Consider the following 19,751-nt stretch of genomic DNA (forward strand, 5'->3'; position numbering starts at 1 on the left):
TCTGATGGTAAAACTCAGAGCATGAGCTGCCAGGGTAATGACACCACGAAGCCTGGCCCTGCCTCTCCTCTCTGTAGCCTAAGAATTTTACGACTGAGACCCCCAAGGGTGACCTGAGCCCACAAGTTCCCTTCCAAAGGCTGCAGAGGAAGAACTCCCAGGAGCTGTCCTTCACGCTGGAGCCTGGGAATGTGCCTGGGCCACCCTGGTCTGGCGCCTGGGGAGCTTCTCTGGCCCCCGCCCCATGGAGCTTGTGGACTGAAGACTTCCCAGGGGTGATGAGAGGAGGGAGGAGAGTCCCCCAGGACTGGCCCTTGCCAGGCTGAGACTCTCTGGCCCCACCCTCAAGCCTTCTGTCTGCTGGGGCTGAGGGCCTGCTCCCTGTGGGGTTTGGCTACCACGGAATCTGTCTCCAGTCACCAAGAGCCGCCTGGGATGCCGAATTCCACAGAAGTCTGGCCACTCTGGCGTCACTGCCAAAGCCTGGCCTGTGGCCAGCCCACAGCAGGAACTCGGGGCCAGACTGAGCAGCAGCATTTCCCTCAGGAAACTGGGTTGACTCAAACAGGTAAGAATGCGAGGTCCAGCGCTTGTGTTCAGCTGCACACAAAGAAGGAGGGTAAATGGCTTTGCAGCAGCATAAGGAAAACCCCCAAACAAGCCTGGGCTGACAGAAAGACAAGAGGCTCAGAAGGTGTCAGCGGGCAACGCTGCAGCTGGAGGTGCATCAGTGTCCCAACAAGGGGAGGTCACCGGTCCACTGCCCTTTGGATGGATAAGCCTCACGACAGAGCAGTGATCACCAGGTCTGGGTGCCTCTTTTAAAGGTGGACACCAGCGCAATGAAATGGGTATGTGGAGCAGACAGGATGGTGAGCAGTGTAAAATGACAGCTCCCCTCATGTGATTTTGGGCAAGTTACTTAATCTCTTGAGTCTCAGTTTCCCATATGAGCCAAGTCTAAAGGAGTAAATGCGGTAACTAGGGAAACCCCGAGGACCAGGTAGAAGCTCAAAGTCACTTAGACATGAATTTGATCAAGGTCAAGGGGTGGCTTGGGCAGGAGCGAGCCTCCTGGCAGCAGTGTTCAAAACAGCCTGGACAAACTCTTGTCCGAGGAGTGGGGTTGGGCGGGGCATGGAGGTGGGGTTGTGCAGTCACAGGCTCTGGCGACTTCTACAGGCTCTGAGCTCCCAATTAGGTCCTCTGTGTACTTTTTTGAGGTATGAGCCAAGCCTTTCTTAGCTGTGGAGTCTCGAGCCCAGCAAGAAGCCAAGGCTACAGGGTGTGAGTAGAGGCGTCCTGCAGGTGCAGGGTTTGAGGACACTGGGCTGCTGCTCCCCATTCAAGCTGACAGGGCTCAGATCCCACTGTGCTGAGGCCACCAGCGCTGGTGACCAGGTAAGCCAGCGAGGGGACAGCAAGAGAGAGCTGAAGTGTGGAGGTGTCTCCAGGTTGGGAGGCTCAGTGTGATTCTGAGGAGGAGGAGGGCAAGGGCTGCCCCTGTACAGGGTCCCCAGGGCCAGCTCCCCCACTTCTCACCGTCCCTGAGCTCTGGAGGAGCATCCAAAGGGCACGGTGCAGGGCGCTGCAGAGTGTCTGTGGAACTAGGGGCCAGAAGACCCAGCTCTCCTGCCTAAAAACTATGTGACCTTGGACAGATCGTTTGCACTCTCTCTGCTAATATGCAAAACAGAGGCAGAAACACCAGCTTAAAGCATCTCACAGAAAGGCTGTGAGGCTCAGAATAATGGCTGTGCTTTGTAAACTGCAAAGTGCCAGGTGAAGTAATGATCTGAGCATCATTACTATTATTTGAATAATAATAAATTATCGGTCCAGAGGAGTGAAGCTTTAATGGTAGGATTTCACGCATCAGTGGAGAAGACACTGCTGGCGGTTTTCTGTCAGCTGCACAAGCAGTGCACAGTAGTTCAGGGTGGGCAGGGTAGGGTGTGGACTCGGGGCTGGGCTGCCCTCTGTGTATCACTGACGTGTTCCAGCAAGGTCCCTGAAGATGCAGTAAAGTCATTTCAAAAACAGTAAATGTTAGCTCCTGAGCTGACTGGAAAGGAAATCACTAGTCTGGGAGAGAAACCAAGTCCATGGAGGAGGATTTGTGGGGTTGTGCCAAAGGCACCCTTCGTTCGCCAGCCTGCGGCTTTCAGCAGACAAGCTGTGAGAGAGGAGCTCCTATCGGAGGTCCCAGCAGGCTGGAGAGCTGAGGAAGGAAAGACACTGAGTGACTCAACTCTTGAGGGTTGCTGGCCAGAGTCCAGCGGCCCCCACCACGGAGGAAAGCCTGTGCTTGCTCAGCATATCTGAGACAGGAAATTGGGAAAGGGTCTCAGGGTCTGGCCCTAGGAAAAAGGCCAGGCCAAGCTTCTCGCTGGACACGCCACCGAGCTATTCTGATCAGCTCCCCAGGCCCTGCTCCCCCGGTCCAGGACCCCAGGGGGAATGAGGCAGCAGGAAGGAATGTGGTCAGGAGGTTGTAGGCTCAGCTGGAGCAAAGGGGACAGCATGTTTCCAGGCACCTAGGGACCTTCCTAGGATCACTCCTGTGGTCCCTAGAGCCCACCTTCCTTCTGCTGAGAGGTTACAAAAGGCACCCGGGGACCTGCTCCTCCTCCTCGTGTGAGGGGAGCTGCTGCTCTGAGGGCAGAGGCATGTCCTGGACTGCAGTCCTCCCATGATCAGAGATTTCCTATGGACACAAGAAAGGTCCCGTGGGGTGGTCCGTGAGACCTAAGGGGGCCCCGAGGGCTGGGTCACCCGAGGTCAGAATGTCAGCAACAAGTGATTAAAGATGTCCCTTACAAGTTAAGACAGCCTCAAAATAGTCAGTTTCCCTGAATAGTATGTTAAGGGATCTGGTCACTAGTGACTTTATATGAACCTGCCTCAAATCTCACATTTTCGGCTTATACTCACTGGGGAAAAAAATTCCCTAACGTGGTCCGACTGTGGGAAGCAGGAAGGCCTTTCTTTGCCTGAAATTCACTTTTTCTGAGCTGAGTGAAGCCCTCTGAGGCCTGTGTTTGGGGTCTGAGTTGTGTCTCCTCCCTAACTGCCTGGCCCTTTAGATTCCAGTCTTGGACCCCTTCTCAATCTCGGGTCTCCTTGTACTCGAGAGACTTCAGAGTCCTTTGCAGTTGGAAAGGCCTAGCTGGAAACATTTCTGAGTATCTCTCTAGGCCAGAGAATCAGTGAAAAAAAGACTTGCATAATGCCCCACCAGAAGCCCAGGGCCAGAGGTTATTGGGCCCCAGCCCTTCAATTTGGGATGCTCGTCACTTCCCCAGGCCTCTGGCTAGTGCGCGGCCTGGATCACAGTGTCTCAGACCTGGAAGGAGACTGTTGAGAGCCGCCTGCTCCAATAGCCCTAGCCTCCAGCCCAGCCTTTCACCATGTGCCTGAGGAGTGGCTTGGACATCAGCAGTGACATGGCAGCCACGTACTGCTTCCCCGAGCAGCCATTTCCTTTCTCAGCATCAGAGACTTTACTCACGTCTTCCAATAGGCTTGCCTTTGGCATCTGATCTGCCCCATGACAGCTGTCAGAGAGCTGAGGATGTGCAGTCACGGGCTCCTTGAGAATTCTGCTGCTCAGCCCTTTTAACTTCTGCTCATAGGACAGATCTACCAAATGCCCCAGCCTCTGGGTTTCTCTCCTCTGAGCACCTGCCTTGCTGTGACTGCTGGATGGGAAGCGACACTGGCGGTGTGCTGTGATCAGCTCAAGATCGAGGCAGAGCCTCATGTTCTTCCTGGACACATTATGTGCAGTTGTGTTTCCAAAGGCTGAATCTTAGCATCTTAGACCCTCAGGGGTCTAACCCACAGCCAGACAGAAAGACCAGGGGTGTCTGAAATCCCTTCATGACCAATTCAGTCCTTTGGCTCTGGAAGATTTTATTGGGGAATAAAAAGGAGAGCGGTGTGACAGGCAATGACAACAACTAGACACATGAGTAAGAGCCCCAGGACACCTCCTCTGCGGGTGGGACCCGAATGCTCTCTCCACCTGCAGCTCTGCCCGTGGCTCCTGGGGTCTCAGGAGCAGACCCCCTCCAGGGACCCAGGATGTGATGAGGCCCAGCTCAGATCCCAGATGACAGGCCCCCGGACAGGGAGTGAGGAGGGGAGAGGAGAGCAGGCCTGACAGGGGAGGCTCTGCAGGCATTTAGCCTGGAGGTTTTGGCCGGCACTGGCCACCAGGTGTCACTGCCACCTTGAGAACAGCACTCCAAGTAGAGGGTCTCTCGGGGCAGCCCTGAAGCTGGCAGGCCAGCCAGGGCGAGGCCATGATGATAAGGGTTTGCCACTCACTCCTGCTCTCAGCGACTGTGTGCCTCTCACACCCCTGCCCCTATTCCTCTCAACTGGGCCCGGCAGCTGGCCTGGGCGCAGCCCCATGACTTGGCTCTCTGCTTCTTACAATTACTCCACTTAGGTGGCTGGCTGACAAGGTAAGGGAGGCCCTCTGCTCACCTCCCCCACCCCTAACCTCCTTCAGGCTTTCTTTTAGAGTCACGGAAACAAACAAAAGCTTAATGGGGGAGCTGTAGGCAAGGAGAGGGAGGGAGAAAGGGAGAAAAGTCAACGACGGCTAGTCATAAGTAAGGGGAAGACAGAGGATGAAATGGTTGGATGGCATCACTGACTCGATGGAGATGAATTTGAGCAAGTTCTGGGAGTTGGTGATGGACAGGGAAGCCTGGTGTGCTGCAGTCCATGGGGTCAAAACAGTCACACATGACTGAGCGACTGAACTGAACTGAAGTCCGTCCTGGTCTTGACCTAGAACATGGGCAAGAAGCAGCATCTGGGGCTTGTGACACAGGCCAGAGGCTCTCTCAGCCTGAGCTGCCAGAGCCACGGAAGAAAGAGGCCAGGACTGGGGAGCCTGATGGTGAGGAGCGGACAAGAGTGGCAGCACCCATGGGCTCAGATTGCCATTCAAAGCCCTGGCTGAGGCCCAAGTAAACTTGCTTTGGTTTGCATCTCTTCCATTTGGACTCTACCAAATTCATTCAGAAGACCTCCAACCCAAGTCCAGTGCGCTGCTAAGGCTGTTAAAGAAACTTATTCCAACTGGGAATTCGTCCAACAAATATGTACTGCACTGGCAGATCAAGGGAGAAGTAAGTGGGAGTGGTTTATCACTGTCATTTATATAGAATGGCTACCACATAGTGATAATAAAAAAGCAGACCGACTTGGTTTTGTTACTGTTGTTGGACTTTTCTACCCACGACTGACTGTACTGGGCAGACCACGCCTACACTGCTCCTTCGTGTAGCCAGGATGCCTCTGCCAGACCTGAGACACAGCAGTTGAGGAAGAATCAGTTATATGATCTCAAAGGAGCCAGCCATGCAAAAATACAGAAAGAGTACGTCAGAGAGAGGACGCAGCTAGTATAAAGGTGTGGTGAGGGCATGGTGGGCATGAGCTAGGACGGTACGAAGATGCTGCATTTATCCCTGTCGCCCCAAGTCTACTAACTAATTTTAAGCACGTACTTTGGCCTAGGCCTATGCTGGTCAGAGAAAACACAGACAAATAAGGCTTGAGAGTATTTGAGAGACATTTGCTAAATTAATTTAATTATGTATGCAGTAAAGAATTTGGCCTTGCCCAAAGAAAGATCTGGCCTTTATTCACAACCCCCCTCCCTGCCTTGGGAAGTAGCCTCTACACTCTTTGGAATTTCCTGAGTGACAGGAGTCTTTGTTATTCAAGGTGGGGGCCCCCTCAGACCACCCTTGATGGTGCATGATAATAAGGAGACTCAGGATGGGCCCCTCAGGCCCTGTGGTATTAGACTGACCTCCAGGGAGGGGAAAGTTGGAGATGCCAGAGTTCAAGGAAATGATCAATCAATCAAGCAAGCTTGTGAAATGAAACCCTCAAAACCCCTGAACACTGGAGTTCAGGTGAGCTTCCCTGGTTGGCAACACTCCCGGCGCCGCATCAGAGACAGAAGCCAGAGACTAACACATCCTAAGGACAAAAGAGGCTCTGGGTTCGGAACTCTCGGGCCTTTATTTTTGCATCTGTGTCCTTTCCCATAATGCACCTGTGAGCACAGTGGCTTTCAGGAAGTTCTGTGAGTCCCTCCAGAGAATTCGCGAACCTGAGGGTGGTTTGGGGGAGTGTCTAAACTTTCTGCTCGTGGCAGGAGTAAGGGTGGTCTGTGGATTTCACAGGTGGGCTGCCTTCAGGTTTCACGTGACCTCAGAACTGAAAGGGACCTGAAGACTGTCTACCCCAGCTCCATTTCACAGGTGAGGAAGCGGGTCCAGAGGTGGGGAGTGACTCGCCCACAGTCGCGTAACCTCCTGGCAGAGGCAGACTGGCCCCCAGTGTCCTGACTCCCAGCACACTGCGCTTTCTGTAATATCCTGTTATAACTTCAACTGTGAAGCTCAGTGGATAATGACTCGCCCTGAAGCCACAAGGGCTTTGCTGTACGGAATTTTTACAGGTGTCCCTGTGTTTAGGGAAGCTCATTCCTTACCAGGTTTCCTGCCTTGACTCTGAAGGGTTTCTCTTTAAAATATTTAAGTTGAAGTATTTAATGTTCACAAAGTAAGGGAATCACACGGAAGAAGAATCAATGCTTTCATTGGGTGAAAACACTTTTTTAGGGAGAAAGTCTTTCGTTACTATAATTTTCAAATAATTAAATTTTATTGCTAGAAAAGATCTTAGTGAATTTCTTGGTTCAACCCTTCCTTTTACACACAGAGATGCTGAGACGGAGAAAGAAAAGGAAATCTACCCAAGGCGACCTCATGAGTCAGTGGCAAGAACAGACTGAACTCAGGTCTCCTGACCCTCGGCATAGCCTTCAGTCTAGTCAGAATGATTTTGCTCTAGGAGCCAAGAGAGTGTGCACACATATTTGAAAGTCCTAAAGGGACCTTCACAGGGTCTCCGAGCAGCCCATTTTTGCTTATCTTGCCTGGGCAACATTGGCTGTCTTACTCTGTCATAAATTCTTTAAGCAGCTACCAGATACTCAGATTTCTCAGAGGGTCAGGGGACTCTTGTCACTCTTCCTATAGAGCAGGAATGAGCAACCACCTGCCAATCCCATCCCTGAGACAGCTAGGACCAGAAGACACAGGAATGCCATCAGATTCACTAAATCATAAAATCTACTGCAGGCCTGATATTATTTCAACCAGGAAAATCTTTCTATCACCTCTAGTTAAGCACAATAGTTAAATAATGGGCTTGTATCTCTAACAAGCAACTAAGGTGTGTTACCCTAATTACCCTATATAATTATCTGGTGACTATATTCCTAAAGCACAGGAACAGATTTTTGTACTTGTTTAGAGGCCCCCACAGCATGAGCCATCTAAGATGTGAAAGTGTTAGTGGCTCAGTGTGTCTGACTCTGCCATCCATGGAGATGGATACCTGCCAGGCTCCTCTGTCCGTGGAATTCTCCAGGCAAGAATACTGGAGCAGGTAGCCATTCCCTTCTCCATGAGGTGTTCCTGACCCAGGGGCTGAACCCTGATCTCCTCCACTGCAGGCAGATTCTTTACCATCTGGGCTGCCAGCGAAGCCCTACAGACGGTGTGTAACACACGCAAGAGCCAATCTGTGGTGATATCCCGCCTCATGGGGCTACTCTCAACTTGGGCACAAAGACTGGACAGACATACAATGGCCCATAAGCTCTCATCTATCCAGCATCAGTCAGGATGGAAGGAGAATTCTGCTCAGAGAGATCTTTAAAGCTCAAAAGGTATTTAGATATCATCTTGTATTAATAGGGGGTGGAGAAAGGGCAGAGGAGACAGATCGAGAGAGGGTACTGACTTACCGCTTGCCATGTTGTTTTATCTTAGTCATTTTCTACAGAAACACTTATGCATTATGTTTCTGGCCTTCTTAACCAGAGTATGAAACACTGACTAAAATGCAACCCTTTCCTGAGGGTTCAGGTCCATTCTTATGACTGTAAACTGTGTTTCTATGCTATGATCCGGCAATGCTCAAATGATGAGAAGATAAATGTGGAGGTAATTTGCTTCTATACTAAATAAACCAGACAAGTTTATACTTTCTCCCCCCTCCTTTTCTTCTTTCTTACCATACGATTTCAAGAATCCAATTACTTGGCTCCTGATTGCAGCATAATCCCAGCAAAGCACTGATCTTTAGAAAAGGAAGAAATGACCTCAAAGCCAAAGACTGGAGGGAACCTACACCCAGAGGCTGCCTACTTGCATAATAACACAAGTAGCCTTTATTGAGCATTTATGATATGCTATGCCATAGTTTATATTCTTTGCTTTATTTGATCCTTATAACAACCCTAGAATACAGGTGCTATTGTTCAGATCTTTCCTGAGTCAGAGACGCAGTCCTTGTTCAAGGTGACAAAGCCAGTAAACTATCAAACTTGGAGAGTTCTTGCATCAAAGCCTACATTCTGAGTTCGACTCCACCTCCTTGAATGTCTGAAGTAGGATCTTGAAAGCAAGATTGCTGAGAGATTTTCATTTACAAATGATAAAACCTGAACCCTAAAAAGGGTAGTAACTTCCCCCCAAAGTCATACAGCTGTTTGGAGCTAGACTAGGACTCAGTTCTTGGATTCACTGTTCCAAGCTGTTACAACTCTATTTATTACACAGTGGAGGGAAGAGTTTGGCAATATTTTTGAAAAAGGAGCTACATCCTAGATGGACTAAAGGCCCTCAGGCCAAGGGTCCCTGCCTTTCTTTGGCCCACTCTAGAGCCACAGGGCTTGAGGTTCCACAAAAGCTTCAGTGTGAATCTCCCACCAGACCTGTGGCTGGAGTACTGTCATTGCGGATGTGACTGACTTGAGTCACACACCACAGGCAACTAGGAAGTTGCCTCGTCTCCCCTAGGGAGGAAAGCAGAGTTCTTATTTGAATTCTACCTGTCACTCTCTCCCAGAATGAGGGACCCGACTCTCCCCCTCTCCAGACCAGCAGGCATCTCAGAAACACCCTTCTTTCTCTACAAGTGTGACAGATCTCTCAGGCACTGAGCAGCTAATGAGACCTGACCCAGCCCTTCCTCAGAGAACTCCAGGTTACAAGTTCCAGAGGGAACAGGGTTTGGCTCCCTGGAGTCCTCAAGTTCAGAGGGGAGGGATCTGATACTCCATCTCTGGACAGTTATACAGCTGATCCTGCAGACTGCTGATGAGACGGTTTCTATAAGCGGTGATAGAAGATAATCAGGTGTCCAGAGGGGAGGGAAGGGAAAAAGAGGGAGAAGGGAAAAGACTCCAGAGAGCCCACCCAGACCTGTGGGCATCTGACCTCTGCTCTGTCCCAGAGCCACTGCCATCTGGAGCAGTGGGCTAGGCAAGGGTTCCTGGCTGCCCTTGTGTCTCCTCCCTGCTTACCTGTGGCTGCTGGGTAGTTAAGGGTCTCTGAGGAGAGAGGACAGGGGTCCTCGACAGCAGCTGGTTCATCTTGCTGATGACCAGCTCAGTGATGAGCTGTCTGTCCTCCACCTGGTGCTCCCCAATCAGCGGCATACTACAGTCCATGACCTGGGGGAGGAAGGGAACCCGGTTAGGAAAGGAGACATCCACGGCCTGGGACAGTCTTTCAGAACAAGCAGGACTTAAGCCAGCAGAGGTAGGTTGGGGTGAAGTGGGTGCTTGTGTCTTCAGTTGGAGGCATGCTCCTTTGCATGCCTCCGTTCCCTTCTCCTGCAGCCTTGGCCTTGGGCCTCCCCAGATTTCATGCAGGTCAGGGCTCAGTGTGACTTTAGTCTGGCGACTGAGGGTGGTGGGGAGAGGCAGAGGGCAGGCAGACAGTCCAGCTCCGGGCTCTGAGGCTGGTAGACAGGGGAGCAGGAACACAGAAGGCCACGCCCTTAATGCTGGTTAGAAGGCAGTTCTCTTCTCTGTGACTCTTCTCCCACACAACCTCTGTCCCCACTGATACTGTGCCCATTAAACGACTGGCTTCCTGCCTTTGCTCATGACCTGGGATGCCTTCACTTTCACCACCGAGCCAATTCCTCCTGTACCTCAAAATCCAGATCGATGTTTTCCTCCTTTAGGAAGTGTCTGCCTGCCCAGGATCGCAGACTCTGTAGTTCAACTCTCTCATTCAGGGATAAGAAAACCAAGGCCCACCAAGAGGAGGGTGGTATGACCATGTAGAAGTTACATGCTGAGCAGGCCATGGAGTAGATTCTGAAGCCCACTTTGGGCTCCAGACGTGAATCCTCTGTAAATACTACCAACTCCTGGCAAGGAGCCTCTCCTGCTCTCAGGAAGACTGGACAGGAATGTGTGTGAAGGACACACATGGCCACTGACTCTCCCTCTAACACTGGAAAAGGGTCAGCAAGGTTGTGCCAGAGGCCCAGACTGAGTCAAGTGTCTCCAGGGCTCAGAGAAGAGCTAAGAAGAATCTCCTGCATCCAGGAGACCTGAGTTCTAGCCAAGCTGAGACACCGACTCACTGTGTGGCTTTGCTTGTGGCATCAGGCCTCCATTCTCTCACTGGCAGAACAGACTGGACCCAGTGATTCCCAAGGCCAGCTTCCTAAGAATGGCAAATCCACTGAAGGCTTCCTGGAGGAGTGGCAGGCTAGGACCCAGAAACGCGGGTCTGGCATCTCCCACCGGTGGTGTGGGTCAGCCTGGCTGGTTAGAGTCCACAGCTCTACTGGCAGCTGTTTGGCTCTGTACACTCTCCAGCTCCGTCACCTGGGAACCTTCCCGTGGCTCAGGAGACTCTAACCTAACTGCAGTCTGTGCACCCATGCAGCTCTCAAGCCAAGAGCTTGGCCTCCAGCCCTGGGGCTCTTCTCTTACTGAGATACTCTTTGGGCCAGACTTACCTCAAAAATATAGTCTTTGCCATCTTTGCCATGCACAGCTTTGACGGCACAGATGTCCAGGCCACCGAACATCTCAGAGCAGGTGTCCACCCACAGCTTGTACCTGGAGTAGGGTAGGGGAAAGTGTTCAGAGGCTGGGGCACTAGCTCCCACCTAGCCCGCTTGTGGTCATGCGATCCTGGCGGCCTCTACCTCTCCTGGCCGCACCCCCCAGCCCTCCCCCGTCAATCAAGCACACTGCCTTATCTACCACACTCTCTTGCTTCGCTCTCTAGGCCCTCTCCACCTTCCCAAGCTTAGAGCAGGTCTCACCTACTCTAGGCAGCCTCCCTCAGCTGCTCAGCCCACAGTAACTCCTGCTGCCCTGGAGCGTCGACGGCAAGTCCAGTCTTTATCTCCATCATTCTCCATCATATCTCCAGTCCTGCTTGATCTTCTTAACTGGGTGTTTGGGCCTTTGTGTTCCATCTGTCTGGCTAGACTAGAGGCTCCCTTTGGGCCGGACTCATTTTTTACATCTCCTCTTCTATGGAAGCCGCCCTCCCCAGATAGGGGAGCTGCACCCCTCCCCTCACTCACCGGTCTGACATGGCGATCTGCTCCAGCATTGCAGAGCCAGTATTTGTCTTCCAGTTCCCTGAGATTGACGTCCTCCTGCAACAAGGCCCCACCAAGTGACAGCTCATGGTCGCTGTCCCCACCTGCCTCTCCCACCCAGAGCCTGGGGGCCTGTCTGCTGACCTGAGAGCCTGGCTTCTGCTGCCAACTCCCCAACCATAATACTCTCCTCCTTTCTACAAGGGTCCAGCCCAGGTTGCCCTGGTGCCCTGGAGTCTTCCCTGATCTTTTCAACCTTATGAGCACTTGCTCTCCTTACAATTCCTAGAGGACTTTGCCTCCACCACTCTTCAAATCCTGTGTCTACTTTTTACTTTAGTTATCTGAGCTAAGTCTTCTGTCCACAAATCTATTAACCACTTGAGGATATATATTGTGTCTTGTACTTTGGCCACCTGATGCAAAGAGTTGACTCACTGGAAAAGACCCTGGTGCTAGGAAAGACTGAGGGCAGGAAGACAAGAGGGTGGCAGAGGTGTTGGATGGTGTCACTGACTCAATGGACATGAGTTTGGCAAACTCCGGGAGATAGTAAAGGACAGGGAAGCCTGGCATGCTGCAGTCCATGGGATTGCAAAGAGTCAGACACAACTGAGCAACTAAACAACAACAACAAATTGTGTCTAGTATTCCCATCAGCCTACCCACTTGGTATCTGGGCTGACTTGGTATGCACAAGCTGAATTCTATTGACCCTGGACACACCCCCAAGGCTCCAGTGAGTATCTTCCTGTGGCTTCCTTACTAGCTCACTTATTCTTTCAACAGTTAACACTGAGGGCCTACCCTATCAGTACTGTGGCTCTGGACAAGCTGGTTGGCCTCTTCAGGCTTAAGCTGCCTCATCCCTCACGTGGAGCCCATGGAGTCAAGTCCCCAAGCCTTCTCTTCTGCCCTGCGTCCTCTATCTGTGGCCACGTGTCAGACAGACTCAGTTGGTCTTGGACTAAGGAGGAGGCAATTGACCTGGTTTCTGGTTCTGGATTTGCTCTTGACTGGCTGGGGGACCTTGGGTGAATCACCTCACCTCTCTGAGCCTTCTTTATCCTTGTGTAAACACAGAGTTGCCATGAGGACCAAATTATACAGGTTTTAAGTAAACTATAAATTAGTCTTCACAGAGACACAGTCAAGAGGAAGGGGATGGCCCAGGGACAGAAAAGCCACGCTTATCCACTGACAAAGCCCGGTCACTCCCTACCACCTGCTGGCCTTGTCACTCACTATGACTGGAGACTGATGATGTGATTCTCTGCTCAGCAGTTCTCAGGAGTATCCTCCCTGGAGATCCGATACCAGACACTGGGAAACCAAGACATGTGGCAGGTTCTTCAGAGCCCTGTGCCAGCCCAGAGAGCCAACCCTTACGGCAGTGACAACACCTCACATCTGTACAGTGCTGATTCCCTTCTGAGGCTGCTCCATCCCAAATCCCTCATCAGAGCCTCACTGAAAATTCCCTGGTCTGAGTAGGCTGCAATTTTTGCCCCCGCTTTACAGACGTGGAGACTGAGACTCAGAAAGGTTAGCTGACTCATCCAAGATTGTATATCTAGTCAAACTAGGTTCACATGCTAGCAAGGTAATGTTCAAAATCTTTCAAGCTATGCTTGCTCCATCCCAAATCCCTCATCAGAGCCTCACTGAAAATTCCCTGGTGTGAGTAGGCTGCAATTTTTGCCCCCGCTTTACAGACGTGGAGACTGAGACTCAGAAAGGTTAGCTGACTCATCCAAGATTGTATATCTAGTCAAACTAGGTTCACATGCTAGCAAGGTAATGTTCAAAATCTTTCAAGCTATGCTTCACCAGAACATGAACTGTCAGATGTACAAGCTGAATTTAGAAAAGGCAGAGGAACCAGAGACCAAATTGTCAACATCTGTTGGATCACAGAAAAAGTAAGGGAATTACAGAAAAACATCTACTTCTACATTATTGGCTATGCTAAAGCCTTTGACTGTGTGGATCACAACAAACTGTGGAAAATTCTTAAAGAGATGGGACTACCAGACCACCTTACTTGTCTTCTGAGAAACCTGTACGCATGTCAAGAAGTAACAGTAAAAACGGGACACGGAACAACAGACTGGTTCCAAACTGGGAAAGGAGTACATCAAGGCTGTATGTCACCCTGTTTATTTAATTTATATGCAGAGTACCTCATGTGAAATGCCAGGCTGGATGAATCACAAGCTGGAATCTAGATTGCCGGGAGAAATATCAACAATCTCAGATATGCAGATGATACCACTTTAACGGCAGAAAACAAAGAGGAACTAAAGAGCTTCTTGATGAGGATAAAAGAAGAGAGTGAAAAAGCTGGCTTAAAATTCAACATTGAAAAAACTAAGGTCATGGCATCCAGCTCCATCACTTCATGGCAAATAGATGGGGAAAAGTGGAAACAGTGACAGATTTTCTTCTCCTGGGCTCCAAAATCACTGCGGGTGGTGACTGCAGCCATGAATTAGTAGAAGATGCTTTTTCCTTGGAAGAAAAGCTATGACAAACCTAGAGAGCATATCAAAAAAGCAGAGACATTACTTTGCTGACAAAGGTCCATACATCAAGGCGTGTATGTATGGATGTAGTCATGTATGGATGTGAGAGTTGGTCCATGAAGAAGGTTGTGTGCCAAAGAATTGATGCTTTCCAACTGTGGGGCTGGAGAAGACTCTTGAGAGTCCCTTGGACTACAAGGAGATCAAATCAGTCAATCCTAAAAGAAATCAACCCTGAATATTCATTGGAAGGACCGGTGCTGAAACTGAAGCTCCAATCCTTTGACCACCTGATGCAAAGAGGCAACTCATTGGAAAAGACCTTGATACTGGGAATGATTGAAGGCAAGAGGAGAAACGGGCAGCAGAGGATGAGATGCTTGGATGGCATCAACAACTCACAGGACCTAAGTCTGAGCAAATTCCAGGAGATAGTGAAGGACAGGGAAGCCTGGTGTGCAGCGGTTCCTGGAGTCGCAGAGTCGAACGCGACTTAGTGACTAAACAACAAGCCCAGGACTCTTGGTTCCCTCATTGGGTTTCGCTTTCCCCTACACCCCACTGCCTAGTTCAGAACAGATGAACAACTCACAGCTGAGTGGCTTGCTCTATGTGAACAGAAACACAAGGACAGATCAGAGTGAAAGTGATGCTGTCTTCCCAGCACTGGTGGTTCACAGGTGTGCTCCTGTGACCAGGCTGGGCAGAGTCCCTCACTTCCTTGTCCACAGCGCAAGGCCATGGTCCATAATAGGGTGTCAGGAACTTTTGAGTGAGTAATAGTAAAGCCCCTTACACTTCACAGCTCTCTCTAACAATGGGATGCCAGGCACAGATCCATGATGGGGGGCACATGGGAGCAGAGGGGAACCTAAGAAGCCATTCAGGGACAGCTTAATGGCCACTCAGGACTCACAGGCCATCCGATGTCCATAGAGGGACCCACATTATTGCTGACTGTCAGACAGCAGGGGCAGTGCACTCTTCCCACCAAGCCTAGCCATCTCCTGGTCTCTAGGTGAGGGCTCGGGGAGAAGGGAAGAATCTCAATCCTTACCTTGGCTACTGTCAGGTCAGTTCCTTCTTCTGAGAGCAAGAAGATGGCCAAAAGTTTGGGGAAGAGGAGCTGAGAGAACCTAAACATTCGCCCAAATAACTGACAGTCCCTCACAAGTAAAAAAGGTAAGTGAATATTTTCTAAAGCTGCTCTCATCGCTTACCCCTCATCAATGGTTGGGGATTCTCTTTTCTTATGCTCCATTTATGTTGTTTTCAGAAACCCCAATCTTTAAAAATGTGGTGCCTCCTTTTAAGGATCAAGACACTCTTGCTCTGCTATCACCGATGCTTTTTCATTTATGGAATTTTAAAATTAAAGGATAGGAAATCCGCTTTCATCAGTGCCAAAATCATGGCTTTTCCTACTACTTTTAGCTAGTTTTTATAATGGTCTTTTAAATTGTGTTAAGCTGTGTCCAACTCTTTGAGACCCCATGGACTGTACCCCATCAGGCTCCTCTGTCCATGGGATTTCCCAAGCAAGAATACTGGAGTGGGTTGCCATTTCTTCCTCCAGGGGATCTTCCTGACCCAGGGATTGAACCTGCATCTGCCTGTCTTATATTGTGCATACTTCCTTATTTTATTTATTTATTCACCCAGCCATGCACAGCACTTGGGATCTTAGTTCTCTGACAAGGCCTTCAGCAGTGAGAGTGCAGAGTCCTAACCACTGGACCACCAGGGAAGTCCCACGTTGTGTGTAATTTTAAAGCAACCTTAAATTCCTTTCTGAAGCAGAATAGCTCTACATAAAAAATGATTACCTCAGAAAGTAGGAATCTGGTCAATAAAGTTGCAAAAAGGATTCTGTGCCTCAGTTCCCCACAGGGCTTCTCTCTGCATATTTATTGGGTGCCCCCTACGAGTCTGCTGCGGCACAAGGAAGCAGGGCTGCGGCGTGACTCTGTCATTATCACTCAGAGAGCGCAGAGGAGCGCAGTACAAATGCCCATGGGTGAAGAGTGCTCAGCTAGAGGTGTGCGAGAGGTTACAAGAAGGGCGCACAGGGACGGGGCTCCTAACTCTCCCGAGGGGCAGGGAGTACAAACCCTAAAAAGAAAGACAAGGGAAGAAAAATGAAAATATGTGGGTGAAGTGGAGGGAAACTGCTCCACCCTGATGTGAGCTCAAGTCCAGAATGGCAAAGGTCACATTCATAGATTGTAATGTTCTTTCTTTGGAAGGAAAATACTACCTGAAATTTTTTTAAAGTGTGAAGTTGAAGTGAAAGTGAAAGTTGCTCAGTCGTGTCAGACTCTTTGTGACCCCATGTCCATGGAATTCTCCAGTCCAGAATACTGGGTAGCCTTTCCCTTCTCCATGGTATCTTCCCAATCCAGGAATCGAACTGGGGTCTCCTGCACTGCAGGTGGGTTCTTTACCAACTGCGTTATCAGGGAAAACGTGAAGTTACTATTTCCAGAATTGGACTTGTAAGCTATTTGTGTTTGGATGTATATTTCAGAAGATCGGGTAGTCTTGAAATCTTTTCTTTTTCTCAATTCTATTGCAGGAAGCCTTTCCCTTCTCATTTTGGTAAATGGACCCAGTTACATGGAACAGTCACCTATTCTCATAACCACAAGGTTTTCACGCTCTGTAGTGTCTACAGGGCTACATGTTTATAGTTTCTTAGCTTTTTCTGTGCTCTGGCAGCCTTGTGAAGCCTACAGATTCCTTTCGATGTATGAAATACTGAAGGTGTATAAGTGTAAAATAAAATACACAGGACAGCAAAAGAACTCAATGATTTAAAGTAATTATCAAAAAAGTTATCAAAAACAATAAATCTCTGATTAGTGTAAAAATATATGTCTTTTTCTGAAAGTAACAAATGTATTTACAGGTATGAATGTAGCTGCAAGTCTAACTCCCATGACTTGTAAGTAGTGACAAAAGTAATTGGTATTTAGAGATATCTGCCACAAGTGTATGTGATACAAAAACCTCTGTGATGACCGCTGGTGACAAACCACATGTCTGTCTACTACTGCGACTACTCCAGTCTGCTCACAACTGAGGAGAGCGTCAGGTTTCACTTAGAGGCAAATGAAAATAACCTCTCATCTGCCTTGAAAGGAAGCCAGGCCAAGACTCCCCGATGTGCATGGCGCCCTCCCTGTGTTCTCTACCTTGTGGGGCCAGGGGAGGCGAAACTGAGAGCTGGCTGCTGCCTGGAGGCTGAGCATCGTCCCTGAGCTGAGGAGACGGGTGTCCGGCGGCCCCCACCCCACTCACATGTAAGCCTTGTAGTTGGTGCCTATCTTCTGGACCCGGATGTCATACTTGGCATCAATGAAAGGCTCTGCGGTGGCGTAGGTCTGGGTGAGGGCCACCACGCTGGCAATGTCCTGGAAGTCGTAGTGGTTTTCCACTTTGACCTAATGGTGGAGGAAGGCAGAGAGGCAGAAAGGGAGGTTCGCGTGCACACACACACACACACACACACACACACTGAGAGTCACAAGAGCCCTGGGCCTCCAGACTCATCACGACGCTCACACCCAGAGGCAAACCTGGGTGCCACATCTCCCTAGGAGGTCCCCACTCTTGAGCTTCCCTTCCCAGGGCTTGGGAGCCACATCTGCTGCAAAGAGCACAGGGACAGTCTGGTGGCCTGCACTCTGCTTGCTGCAAGAGGCCTGTCTGGGTAACACTCATGGTTTCAGAGGGGCCATATCATCTTCGCCTCAGAAAGAATTCATCAGCAACTGAGGCAGAAGAACAGTCCACAACTGGGCTCCCGGAAAAGCTCCCATTGCGGCCTCACAACCCCAGAGCACAGCGGCTCTGGCCTTACCTTGCCCATGCCCGAGTGAGCGTGGCCGATCTTCACCACCACAGGGAACGTGGGCAGAGTCAGCTGAAAGCAGAGAAAGGAACGAATTGGTCAGAGTGTACCTGTCTCTCGGGGGAATCCTACAAATATTTTTCTTGGGAACACCCTTGGAAGGGCTCTCTAAAGAACCAGTGCAATCTATTTGCATCAGAAATTTAAAAATGTAAAAACAGAGTGACAGTGACTTGCCTAAGGTCACAGCATATTAGAGGCAGAACTGCAAGGAGCCCGTTCTCCTGTTTGGTACTCTCTGCATCTTTAAGACTCATTGCTTCAGCCTTCATGTGTCCCCAGCTTTCCTGCACCGAACCTGGCTTTCCTCCCCTCTCACACTCTTTTCCTTGCTCACCAACACCTCACACTCACCACTGAACACAGCTCAGAATGCAAGGGCATATTTCTGCCCAGTTTGGGTTGGAAGACAGCTAACATAAGAATTCAGCATGTTTACCATTCAAAAGAGATGCTTAAGAGAGTAAACGCTACCTTGTTGTTCAGTGGCTCAGTCAGCGTCTCTTTGCGACCCCATGGGGGTGGCAGGCCAGACCTCCCTGTCCTTCACCACTACCTTGAGATAGCCGTATTTTAACAGAGAAACCACAGACACTTGGAAGAAGAAAAGCCACCCCCTAAAGGCAGGATTTCAAGCTGTCACACGATGGCCGTGGGAGAAGTAACGTGGTAGAGGGGACCAGACGTCAGGAGACCTGCATCCCAGTCTCTCGGCAAGTCCCTTTGCCTCCCTGGGCCTCAGCCTTCATATCCACCAAGTGCAGAGGCCGAACGGGATGCTTTTGAGAGCCTGTCCAATGACACATCAGACTGTACCCTGGCTGGGATTGCATGAAGAGCCAATCTGGACGCCGAACCTCGTCCTTTCTCCATCAGGTCAGTGCTCTCTCAGCTGCCTTCTTTACAAACATCATGCCCACCTCGAGACGAAAAAAAGTCTTTCAGAGGATACACTATTGACTCTGACGAAAAGTCAGATTCCTATGGGAATCCTGAGTGTGACCAGATACTGGGAGTGCCTGACCTGAGGATTTCAGCACTCCTGGCTGCGGCCAGCTGAGGCTGGGGAAAGGAGCTTTAAGTTCAGTTTGAGGCAAGGCTGTGAAGCCCCTGAGGGGCAGAATCAGCATCCAGCCTCGTACTGCCTGCTGCAAGACTGTGTGGAAACCCCCTACAACCAGCTCGTGGGGCTCTACCCTCAGCCCCGGAGCACTATGCTCCCCATGAAACAGCACACACAGCTCCAGTCCACGACGAGCCTCACTCATCTTCCAAGCTGCCCCTTCCTCTACAAGACGTAGTCTCTCGGCTGAGTGGGGCCCTGAGACAGGACATTAGGGTGGCCAAGAGCAGAGAAAGGGCTTTGAGGGCCCAGGTTTGCCCCGAGTGATGGGCCACCCTATGCTCTGAGTCCCTCAAAGAGCACCGTCCTCACGCCATCTGCATGGGCTCCGGGAACGGGAAAGGGTTTCTAAGGCACCGGCTGCTTTCTCCGCCGTCTCTCCACACCCCCCAGCCGACAGAGCCAAGACACACACACACACACACACACCACCCCCCCAACTTTCCCTGTCCTGTTCCATTACTGTTTGCTGTTGCTTTGGAGCCTCATAAATAGGGCATTGAAAACACTTCCTGCAGCTGAAAGAAGCCCTGAGGAGCTTGTCTCATTCTCAGTGTGCAGCTCAGCAAGAGGTCCGGCCTTCTCTGTCGCTGTCTCTCTTGCCTGTTGTAATTCTGTCTGCCTCTCTCTGACTCTGCCTGTCTCACTCTGTTTGAGCCTCTCCACACTCTTGTTCCTTTTGCCTGAGTCACAGCCTCTTGGTCTCTGTGCTCCCCAAACATCT

At 50.4% G+C, this 19,751-nt stretch overlaps 1 protein-coding gene and 1 long non-coding RNA gene across 4 annotated transcripts in view; one reads left to right on the forward strand and one right to left on the reverse strand.

The window, feature by feature from the left end:
* The window catches only part of SYN2 (synapsin II), a 216,305-nt gene that overhangs the window by 72,394 nt on the left and 124,160 nt on the right, over positions 1 to 19,751 (reverse strand). For all 3 annotated transcript variants that reach the window (XR_009597470.1, XM_060402683.1, XM_015102478.4), the window contains exons 6-10: positions 17,854 to 17,916; positions 17,292 to 17,434; positions 11,449 to 11,523; positions 10,870 to 10,972; positions 9,413 to 9,562 (exon numbers count right to left, since the gene is read on the reverse strand). Coding sequence is in view for 2 of the 3 variants with exons in the window: in XM_060402683.1 (XP_060258666.1) it covers positions 9,413 to 9,562; positions 10,870 to 10,972; positions 11,449 to 11,523; positions 17,292 to 17,434; positions 17,854 to 17,916 (534 nt within the window). In the remaining variant the exon portion in view is untranslated. The remainder of the gene's footprint in view (positions 1 to 9,412; positions 9,563 to 10,869; positions 10,973 to 11,448; positions 11,524 to 17,291; positions 17,435 to 17,853; positions 17,917 to 19,751) is intronic.
* LOC121817276 (uncharacterized) lies at positions 1,248 to 16,830 on the forward strand. Its single transcript, XR_009597471.1, has 3 exons — positions 1,248 to 6,293; positions 15,064 to 15,173; positions 16,567 to 16,830. It is a non-coding gene; the product is annotated as an uncharacterized LOC121817276 (long non-coding RNA).

Source organism: Ovis aries, chromosome 19 (assembly GCF_016772045.2).
Source record: "Ovis aries strain OAR_USU_Benz2616 breed Rambouillet chromosome 19, ARS-UI_Ramb_v3.0, whole genome shotgun sequence".
In the NCBI taxonomy this organism is placed as follows: domain Eukaryota; kingdom Metazoa; phylum Chordata; class Mammalia; order Artiodactyla; family Bovidae; genus Ovis; species Ovis aries.